Source organism: Harpia harpyja, chromosome 7, assembly GCF_026419915.1.
Source record: "Harpia harpyja isolate bHarHar1 chromosome 7, bHarHar1 primary haplotype, whole genome shotgun sequence".
Lineage (NCBI taxonomy): Eukaryota > Metazoa > Chordata > Aves > Accipitriformes > Accipitridae > Harpia > Harpia harpyja.
In genome coordinates, this window is record NC_068946.1 from 13,010,649 (window position 1) to 13,021,684 (window position 11,036).

At 53.2% G+C, this 11,036-nt stretch overlaps 1 protein-coding gene across 1 annotated transcript; it reads left to right on the forward strand.

Moving 5' to 3' along the window:
• The first annotated feature begins 6,492 nt into the window (after nt 1-6,492).
• LOC128143763 (uncharacterized) lies at nt 6,493-10,729 on the forward strand. The gene is made up of 5 exons (XM_052791400.1): nt 6,493-6,666; nt 7,795-7,932; nt 9,500-9,654; nt 9,917-10,042; nt 10,606-10,729. The coding sequence occupies exons 1-5, from the start codon at nt 6,493-6,495 to the stop codon at nt 10,727-10,729; spliced, it is 717 nt and encodes a 238-aa protein (XP_052647360.1).
• The last annotated feature ends 307 nt before the right edge of the window (nt 10,730-11,036 follow it).

Below are 11,036 nucleotides of genomic sequence, written 5' to 3' on the forward strand. Positions count from 1 at the left end.
AGACCTTCATTTTTAAGATGCAAGGCTCATTTTTAGGGCTGAAAGAATAATTTTTAAAGGCCCAAAGCCTCCATTTGAGGGTCCAAATAATCATTTTTAAGGTACAAAACCTCGTGTTTAGTGTTCAAACCTCATTTATAAGTTCCAAAGCCCTCTTTCAAGGTTCAAAGTCTCATTTTAAGGGCCCAAAGAGTCCTTTTTAAGGCCCAATGTCTGATTTGGAAGGTCCAAATATGTCTTTGAAGGCATCTTCAAAGCCTCTGGTTTAGAGTCAAAAGCCTTATTTCTAGGGTCCAAACCCCTCTTTTACAACCCACAGCCTTTTTTAGGGCCCACAGTTTCATTTTTAGGGTCTAAACCCTCACTTTTAGGGCCATAAGCCTCTTTCTTCCTTTCCAAAGCCTCTATTGGCTTCCAAAGCCTCATTTTTACAGTCCAAACCCTACGTTTTAGGGCCCAAAGCCACATTTTTAGTTTCTAAAGCCTCATTTTCAGGGTCCAGAGTGTCATTTTTAGGATCCAGCCCATCATTGTTAGGGTCCCAAGCCTCATGTTGGGTATCCAAATACTCATTTTAGGGTCCAAACGCGAACCCGACTTTTTAGGGTAGAAAGCCTCACTTTAAATTCCAAAAGCCTCATTCTTAGGGCCCAAAGCCTCATTTTTCTTAAGGTCCACAACCTCATTCTTAGGGCCCAAAGACCTCATTTTTAGGGTCCAAACCCCTCTTGTAGGCTATAAAGCCTCATTTTTAGGGCCCAGAGCCTCATTTTATGGGTGAAAATTGTCGGTTTGAGGGTTGTTAGGGTTCACGTCCCTCTTTTACAGCCCATGGCCACCTTTAGGGCCCACAGTTTCATTTTCATGGTCTAAACCCTCACTTTTAGGGCCACAAGCCTTTTTTCGGGGTCCCAAGCTACAAATGTAGGCTCTGAAGCCTCGTTTTGGAGTGCAAAGCCTCAATTTTAGGGCCCAAAGCCACCTTTTTACTTTCAAAGTCTTATTTCCGTGTTCCAAAGCCTCATGTTAGGCCCAAAGCCTCATTTGACGTTCCAAAGCCTCAGTCTTAAAGCTCAAAGCCATATTTTCAGGGTACAAAGCCTCTGTTTCAGGGACCAAAGCTGCATTTTTAGTTTTGAAAGCCTCAGTTTTAGGGCTCAAAGCCTTTTTTAAGGGACTAAAGCCTCATTCTTCCTTTCCAAAGTCTTAGTTTGGGCTTCCAAAGCCTCATTTTAGGCTCCAAAGCTTCATTTTTACGGTCTAAACTCTCCGTTTTAGGGCCCAAAGTCACATTTTTAGTTTCTGAAGCCTCATTTTCAGGGTCCAAAGTGTCATTTTTGGAGGGTCCAAGCCACATCTTGCGGGTCCAAACCCTCAGTCTTAGGGCTCAAGGCTTCATTTTTACGTCCCAAAGCCTCCTTTGTAGTGTCCAAAGCTTAGATTCTAGCATCAAAGGCCTCAGTTTTAGGGTCCAGTCCCTGAGTTTTTTGACACACAGCTGCATTTTGTGGGTCCAAATGCTGATTTTTAGGGTCCAAATCCCTCTTTTAGGGTAGAAAGGCTCACTGTTAGGGTCTAAAGATTCATTTAAGTTTCCAAATCCTCATTTTTAGAACACTAAGCATCATTTTAGTGTCCAAATCCTCGATTTTAAGATCCGGCCCCTCATTTCTGGGGCCCAAAGCCTCATTTTAGGCTGCCAAGCCTCATTTTCACGGTTCAAAGCCTTCTTTTTAGGGTCCAAACACCATATTTAGGGCTCAAAGCCTCATCTTTGGGGCTCAAAGAATCATTTTAGGCCCCAAAGCCTCATTTGTAGGGTCCCAAGCCTCATTTTAGGGTACCAAGCTTCACTTTTAGGGTCCAAAGCCTCATTCTTAGGGTCCAGCCCCCTCGTTTTAGGGTCCCAATCCTAATTTTGAGCATCCACATACTCATTGTTAAGGCACAAACCCTCAGGTTAGGGCTCAAAGCCTCGTTGTGAGGGTCCAAACCCCTCTTTTCCCTCTGCTTTAGGGCACAAAGCCTCTTTTTAGCATCCAAAGCGTAAAGCCTCATTTAGGGTACAAATCCACAGTTACAGGTTCCAAAGCCTCATTTTAAAGCCCTAACGCTTCGTTCTTAGGGTCCAAAGACACATTTACAGGGTCTGAAGTCTCATTTCCAGGTCCAAAGCCTCATTTATATGGTCTGAAGCATCAATTTAGGGACCAAAATCTCACTTTAGGGTCCAAAGCCTAATTTATATTTTCCAAACCTAAATTTTAAGTGTCCAAATAAGCATTTTAAGGATCCAAAGCCTCGTTTTGAGGAACAGTGCCTCATTTTCTGTTTCCAAAGCCTCATTTGTTTCCAAAGCCTCATCTTTAGGGCCCAAAGCCTCAATTTTAGGAATTAAAGTCTCATTTTTAGCATTCAAAGCCTCATTTGTGGCGTCCAAAGCAGCATTTCAGGGTCCAAAGGTTCGTTTTCGTTTTCAAACCCCTGGTTTTAAGGGCCCAGGGTTTCATTTTTAGGGTTTAGAGATCCATTTTTTGGTCCCAAACCCCCTTTCATAGAGCCCCCTAAACCCTTTGTTTAGGGGCCAAAGCTTCATTTTTGGGTTGCACAGCTATTTTTTAAGGTCTGAGCCTTTGTTTTCACAGTCCAAAGCAGCATTATTAGTTTCCAAAGCCTCATTTCAGGGCCCAAAGCCTCATTTGAGGATCCAAAGCCTCAATTTTAGGGTCCAAGGCATCACTTAAGGGCCCGAAGCCTCCCCGTTATTCTCCAAAGCCTCATTTTAGAGCCCCACACCCAGGGGGTAGGTAGACTGTTGCTGGAGGTGCCATTTAGCAAGGGAGAGAGTGGGGCGACGGTTTGAGTCTGATTGTCCGTTATTTGGCCGTTGCCATCCTGCTTAGTCTGGAAGTGCCAGGGGGTGACAAACCCCAGGGAGCGGAGCCACTGGGCAGGGACTCCAGCTCCCAGCACGCCACGGATCCAAAGCCTCATTTTTAGGGCCCAAGGCCTCATTTTAAGGTCCAAAGCCTTATTTTTAGGGTCTAAACCCTCATTTATAGAGTCAAAAGCTGCATTTATTGGGTCTGAAGCTGCATTTTGAGGGTCCAAACCATCCTTTATCAGGTCAAAACCCCTCTTTTGAGGGCCCAAAGCCTTTTTTGTTTACTGTCCAAAGCTCCCTTTATAGGGTCCAGAGCCTCATTTTTACTCTCCAAAGCCATTTCATGTTTCAGAGCCTCATTTTTAGGGCCCAAAGCCGCATCCGTAGTTTCTGAGGCCTGATTTTAGGCTCCAAACCCTCACTTTAGGGTGCAAAGCTGCATTTTTAGGGCCTAACCCCCCAGGTTTAGGGCTCAAGGCTCCGCCCCCGGCCAGGTGTGGCCCCCAGAGCCCCCAGGCCTGGCAGCAGGTGGGGGCATGTGGGAGCCCCCCGGCCCTCCCCGGCCCCGCGCTGAGCCCCACTGGGGCGAGGAGAGACCCGCAGGCCTGGCCTGGGTCCCTGTGGGGCCGGGCCAGGCCTGGGGCCCTCAGTTCTCACGGACACTCCTTCAGATCCCTGAGGAAAAGACCCCCGCCCTGCCCAGGCTCCGGCATTGACAGCAGCACGGCGCCAGGAAGCGAAAACGGCCCTGGAAAAGGCTCGGCAAGGGACTGTATTTCCGTATGTCCCAGCTCTGCTCGGCCTATGGGCTGGAAGAGCGAAAGCCTGCAGGAGAAGCTCCATCTGCAGCCAGAACTCTGCAGAGGAATACGGTGAGGTTAATGGCAGGGCCAGGAGCGGAGGGCGGGAATCCCTCTGCTCAGGGAGCCTCTTCTGCCTCTATGAAAACCAGGCCTCTGCTCCCCGCTCCTTGGAGGCCTCTCTTCCACTCGGGTTGCTGAGAGGTGACCTGCGCTGTGGAGGCTTCCAGATGAGCAGGCTGGGAAATGTATATCCTGAGGGAGCTGCCCATGTGTGGCACGCAGCTGACTCTGGCTCGGAGCCCTCCTTGCGGTCTGGGGGCTTTTCCTTGCGTAACGTGGGGCGTGAGGTGGGCGAAGGACTTTCTTCTCCTCTTGGCAGCAGCAGGAGGAGTTGTTACTCCTGGCAGGGTTAGGCCATTACCCCTCTTTTTAGGGCCCAACCCCCTCTATTAAGGCCCAGCCCCCTCTTGTTAGGGCCCAAAGCCTCGTTTTTATGCCTGAAAGCCTATTCTTTATGCAAGGCTGGGACTTCCCTTGAAATCGATTCCCTTCAAACGGTGGCTTTCCATTGTGACGTTGAGGAGATTGAAGTCGCCCTCTTCAGAGACCTTTGTCTCAGAAGTGCCTCCGTTTTGCACAATTTCTTTCCCCTGCTTACAAACGTTTCTTGTGGCACTTGGCTGAGTCGAGATACCACAGAAAGATCAATCCAGCCAAAGCAAATTCGTCCTGGCGTTTCTGCAGCTCTGGCCGTGGCTTACTTCTCTTGGTGAAGCCCAAATTGGCATTGTTTTCTGAAAGACTTGCAAAGCCTAGCAACAGCCAGGATGGTTTCTCCAGCACGTAAAATCTTGGACAAACAACACGAAACTTGCTTAGAGTTAAGAGAAGAATAAGCAGCCTTTGATCTGAGGAAGGCTGCTAACTAAGAATGATTTAACGCCGTCATGCAGAGCAGTTTACGTACTATGGAAGACTACCATAACTTCTTTCTCTTCAGAATTCTTATTTTTCTCCTACTGAAGTAGATTAATTTTATTACTGTGCTCAGCAGAAGGGAAAATGAACCTGAAAACAGTGTATGATTGCAGATCCTCCACCTCTTGTTCTGAAATCTCTCTGTAAAAAGTAAACATTTAACCCAAGTTCTAAGTGGCGTTTAAAAAGTTGGCCAAGGGTCACTGACTCTGGCTTTGTGCGTACTGTCTTAAAATGTCATACTGATGACGTCTACTGTTTTAAATGCTTGTTTGTACCTGCCTGTCTTTGCTCTTCTATGTCAACTATCTGAGTGCTGCAGGAGTGGTGTTAGGAAGGATGGAGGACATGGAGAAGATGCTTAGATGCTAAATGATGGATGTGGAAGACCTTGGGGTGTTGACGGATGCAGAGGAAGGACCTCATTCATTTTACTGTTATGTATAAGTAGTATATTTCACACAAGAGAGTGATTTAGTTGTTAATTTTAATGTAGCTGAACTAACTGCTTCTGAAGGGTAGCGCAGTCTAAAATAACATTTGCTTTTGCTCTTGTTAACGTTATAACTTGCATCTTACTGGTATGGTCGTGCTACAGAGGGTGGAGGAAATACCTTCTTCAGAAGACATGAGGTAAGAGTGAGACGCTGAAATACACGTCTTCTGCTACACTTTCTGAATTGCCTTATGCTTTTTGAATGGACGCTGTTTACAAACAGCTGTCTCAGGACCTGGGTTTTCACTTCAAACCGTATGAAGAGCTTGCCAGGTGCCTTCCTTTGCACTGGCACAACTGAGCTGATTGTCTATAAATCACGTTTCTCATCCTGCTCAAGGAAGTGTTTGCTTGGAAAGCTTGGTTTGCTGACAGGCTATAAAAAGGCACTATAGAGCTTCTGGTGTTTGTCAGTGTGGCTTAAGGTTTGCTTGCTGCCTGCCTGTTCTTTTCTTGCCATCTCAGCTCAAAGAGTCTCCTGCTTGATGTAGTTTACTTCTCTGTTTCAGGCATGTATGTAATTGTTTTCACAAACTGACTTCAGCTCCATTCAAAGATTGCCTTGATCGAGAGCTACCTGCAGAATTTCCTTTTCAGGGACTGGAAGCCTTTTAAATGCTAGACTGAATCAATCGGTGGCTACTTTCTGTATATTTGTCCCTGGGAGAGGCCCCAGCACTGCCATACCTCCCACGTGTCACACACACGGGTGCCAAGCAGGTGCCGTGCTGCCAGTGCGAGTGCTCGGGCACGCAGAGGGGGCTGCGGCTCCTGTGCGGTTGCGGTCCCACCTTTGGAAAGAAGCCCACCTGAGCCACCCCCATGCCCCAGCTGCCCAGGAGGGCTCCCAGCCACAGAGACCTGTGGGTGCAGGCCCAGGCGCCAGTTCTCTGGGGCCCCAGGTTGGGTATTGCACAGCTCCAGAACCATTTCAGGATGCTCTGGATGGGTTTGTCTGTCATTGTGGGATGGAACTGGGGGGAGGGGAGGGGACTGTTTCCCCAGACAAGAGGGAACATCTCTTGCCTCCCCCCTCAGCTCTGCCACCTCCCTGCTGGCGTCACGAGTCCTCCAATGACGTGACCTGATGTCATAGGGGGATACAGTGTGTCACAGGCAGGTCTCCCTGGTGCCATGGCAGTGCCGGGAGTTTCTAGCGAGGCCCGGGCACTGCTGAGCACTGCTCGGGTGCTGCCCACAGCTGCCCTCGTGAGCTGCTCCGCGAGGCTGCGTGGGGGGACCCTTCGTGAGGGGCAGAGGAGCGGGGTCTTGTTGGAGAGGAGTTTGGGGCAAGGGGCAGGGAGGTGCATCCCTTCTCCTCAGCAAGCGCGATGGAGGGCTGCTGCACTGTGGCCATCAGCTCAGACCTGAGCTTCTTGTTCCCCACGCTCCTGCAGCTCTCCACCAAGGGTGAGGGTTTTGGGAGCTCCTTCCCAAGGGGTCATATCGGGGCTGTCCGCTCTCAAGAGCTGCAGCTGCTGGGCTGTGGGGGTGGTGGGACAGGGGTGGGGGCTGCTGCAAGAGCCCATCCTGAGGGTCTCACTGAGCTTGGGGGACAGTGTGGCCGCCAGGACTCACGGGTCCTGGTGCTGGCTGGGGCTGCCCTGAGTCCCAAGGCTCTTGGGCAGGGCTCGTTCCCCTCACAGGGGGGCCATCCAGGGCCAGCTTTTCCTGGGAACTGTTGCCTGTGTGGGATCTGGCTCTGGGGAAAAGGGGTCCTGCATTCCGGGGACTGGGGTGCCCTGCAGTCCCCCAGGGCTCTCTGGAGCCGGCTGGAAATCAGCCCTTCACCTCGTACCAGTCTCCTTCAGCAGTCTGAGATGGGGGCACAGACCAGAACCCCAGGCACAGTGGTGATTTTCTGGGCTGTTTGTGGACGCTGCTGTCTGTCACCCTGGGCAAGGAGCTTGCCGAGGGGCTGTGGAGCCTGACATCTCTTTCGCTTGCTTTCCAGAGATCGTGGCTATCTGGGGTGCTGTGTCCAATTACATCCTGGGACAGCTGAAGCTGGACAAGGTGGGCTGGCATCCTGGTCTCCCTCGCCCTGCAGGCGTTCAGTCTTCCTGAGAGCCTGGGCCCAAGAAGTGATCCCTCCCTGAGCACCACGGCAGCACACTGAGGGCACCGCATGTGCCCACAGCAGCTCCCATCCTCTGAAGCCTGCAAGAGAGCGCTGCAGGTACGTGCTCTGCCTGGCTGTGATCACTGTGCTGTCTGAGACTCTGCAAAAGCCTCTTTGTGCAGAGAGCAATCCTGAATAGATCCCCTGGCGTGCGTTCATTGTAACCTGTCTGTTACCTCCTTCAGCTCTTCTTTGTGAGAGGGAAGGTGCTGCACACCCTTCCCGTCTATCATTGCCCCTGGGTTGTCGTGAAACACTTTATTCTGGCCAGGGGCTATGGACAATGTGCAAGTCCTTTCCAGGTCATTGACAGTTGAGGTCTTTGGCTGCTCAACGGTGTTTGCCACGAGTTGAGGACCTGGGATGACTCCAGGGCCCCTGGTCTGTGAGGAGCAGAGGCTGCTGACCGACCAGCTGAGGCGATGGGCAGGAGCAGGGGTCAGACCGGAAGGAAGCCCCGCCCAGGAGCTGAGGCTCATCCTGCCTGCTGTCACGTTTCTGTGCTCCGCAGGGCGTCTGGGAGCTGTCTGAGCAGTGGGACGAGGTGGAGCACCTGCGGTCCGGGTACAGGGATCGGGTACAGAAAGCTCAGGCAGAATGGGCCACGTGGGAAGCCTGGTCGGCAGGGGAGCACCGGCAGCCGCCCAAGGTACGAGCAGCGGTTGATGCCACCGGGAGCCGCAGCCACCCACTCCATTGGGCGCTGCGGACAGCGGGTCTCCAGGGGGTGGGAGCAGGACTGACACCAGCTGAGGGCAGGCGTTTGCCTGCTCCTCTCCGTGGGGGAGAGCTTGGCAGCAGGACCCAAGGGGCAGAAGCAGCCGTCAGCTGGGACGAGGGCAGGGGTCGAGCGCCCCTGCCTTGTGCTGCCTCCTACAGGTCCCACTCTGCCCCGTTAGGCAGCAGGCTCGAGGCCTCTTTGGTCCTATTGACAACAGTGCCTGTTAGTTTGGCTTTACTCTGCTAAGAAAGCCGTAAAGCAATTAAATGGTTAACCTCGGGGAACACACAACTGTAGAACTGCTAACTAGCACTCGTGATCTTACGAATCACACCCAACTAGTACTGAATGACAATTTTGCATCCCTTCCCCACTCCTTATTCCTGGGTGCAATTCTCTCCACCTCCTCCAGCAAGCCCTTCCGGCGCAGACTTGATGGAGGGTCCGGTGGGTTGTCCAAGGGGGTCGCCACAGGCTTGGGTCCACAGGACAGCCTCTCTACCATCTACAGGCACCCGCACTTCTACCGTTGGGAGAAAAACCCCTATTGGAAGACCCCCAAGACATTTTCTTTTCTTTTTGTATCTTCCTCACCATTTTCTGTTTCTGCTCAACCTTTTCCCCACCTTTGCTCCTCCCTTTCTACACCCAAAAGAGCAACCTAAGCCTAATTGCTCTTTCCTCGTCAGTCCCAATCCTCTTCCAGTAGAATTAGCGTGCAGATGCTGGGGAACCACTGTTCTCATCGCCTGCCAAAGGGCATTTTGTGGTTTCCTTGCATAATCCTTGTCCTCTGAGAAACATCTGAGCCTGGGGGGAGACTCTTCCCATACTCAGAGGGATCTGCTTCTGGCCAACATTAGAGAAAGAAAAGTATGCCACAGGCAGCAGAGGACGTCTGTTAAGAGCTTATTTGAAAGCAGTCATCGCTACCCTGGCGATGTCTTTGGCCTGCCTCTGGAGTGTTTTTTGCTGGTGGCTGGAACAGGCCAAGAACAAGCAGCAAAGGGGCTCCTTGTCAGGAGAGGGCAGGGTGCTGGTGAGTGCCCCGTGCTGGGCCGTCGGGTGCTGGAGAGGCAGCCGGGGGCCGTGAGCACTGGTGCTCGGGAGAGGGAGGGAGGTGAGAAGGCTCCTTGGACCATGTCGTCTGCCCTGGCGAACCCGGTGGAGATCATGTGGTCTGCCCTGATGAACCCAGTGGATATCACAGAGTCTGCTCTGGCGAAGCTGGTGGAGAGCTCCTTGTCAGTTCCCGCCCTGCCAGTGGCCCTTCCCTCCTCCTCACTTATGATGCCATCAGTGGTGTCAGAGGGAAACTGGAGGGTCAGCCGGGAGCTGTAGCCAACCCCTGGTCCTCCCCTGACATTTCCCTGTGGGCACGTGGTGGTGAGTCTCCCAGCCCCCACGTCCTGCTGCAGGCTCCTCCCAGGAGGTCCCCGGGGAACAGCACCTCTGCTTCCCACCTGGTTTGCTGAGAGTGTCTTCTCCTCGGCAGGAGCTCAGCACTAGCGGCCTGTGGGCTCCCCACCCTCCAGCCCAGTCCGGGGGCAAGGAGGACAAGGAGGACAAGAAGAGGTGGAGGAAGGCTGAAAACGCTCTCCCAGAAGAGGAGATGGCATCAGCAGCCCAGCTGAAAAGGCTCCAGCCTGGGTACGTGTGCGCCGTCGCATAGCCGTGACCCCGCAGAGATGTCCAGCACCCCGGTCCCTGCATCCTGGGGTGGTGTAGGACAGCCTCTGATGTCTCCGAACACGGGCATGGCCCGGGTCACCCCCACAGCCAAGGCCCAAAACTCACCGCAGGGTCAAAGGGTGGGTGGACATGGGAGCGGGTGGTCACAGGGGCTGGAGGCGGGGAGAGGCAGAAGGGTCTCCAGCAGAGGCTGAGGGATGACATTTCCCCGTTGTTGCAGCAACCTTTCCCCACGAGCCACCCAGGTCCTGAAAAGGCTGGAGCCGCATCAAGCACGGCGGGACATATTCAAGCATGTTGTTGAGACCAACAGGCAGAAGCTGGAGCAGCAGAGGCAGCTCCCCTGGTAACTACCTCCAAAAAGGGACGGTGCTTCTCCCAGCTGCAGGGCCCATCCCTCCACTGAGGGCAGCCCTGGGGGAAAGAGGGCATTTCTCTGACACCCCTTGTGAGACAGAAGCAGGTTTTGGAGAGTGGCTTTGGGCTGGAGCTCCCTGACATCCGAGGGGTCTGGCTGGGCACCCAGATTGGCTTTCCGTGTGGGACATAAAAGTCCTGGCTGAAGACAGAGGGATCCCGCTGATGGCTGGCTCTCCCCTTCCCAAACCGGAGAGTCTGTCCTTCCCTTGCAAAGTCCTGGCCCCAAGACGCCTTGCCCTGAGCGGGAATACCTGTTGGGGACACCCAAGGTCTGGCTCCACCTGACTCAGCCCCAGGCTGACCAGCTGCACCTGGGACTTTCTCCTGGGCTTGGGCACGAGGGGCCTCTCCCACTTCACAGACACCTTGAGGCTTCATCCCAAGCAGATCCCACCACAGGTGGCCTGAGCTAAGCCTGCAGGATTTCTCTGTCTTCTCCCTGCCCATCCCATCCTATCCCATCCCATCCTTTTCTTTCTACCTCCCTAGCGCTCGATGCTCGTCCGGCAACAGAGGGGAAGGTGCCAGGAGCAGCAGCTGCAGCAGCGGGGCTGCGAGCAAAGGGGCTGGGAGGCTTCCCAGCTGCCAAAGTCCACCTAAAAAAGCAAAATAAAGAGCAGTTCTCAGCTGGAGGTGCCAGCCTGTGCCTGGTGGTGGGTCTGTCTGCAAGGGTTGTACAAACCCCATGTGGGATCCCAGAATGGCTCACAGGGGCAGGAGGGAATAAAGTCCCCCACGGCCCGTGGCGTGAACACGTGCACCCCTACTCCTGCGCCCCAGCACACCGTCCACGCCACACGTGCGCACGCGCCTCCCAGCACGCATGTGCTCACACACACGTAGAGAGAGCTCACACTTCTGGGTGAGTGGTGGGGCCGGGGCTGTCCTGGGCTGTTCCTTGCACCAGCCTGAGGTGGTCA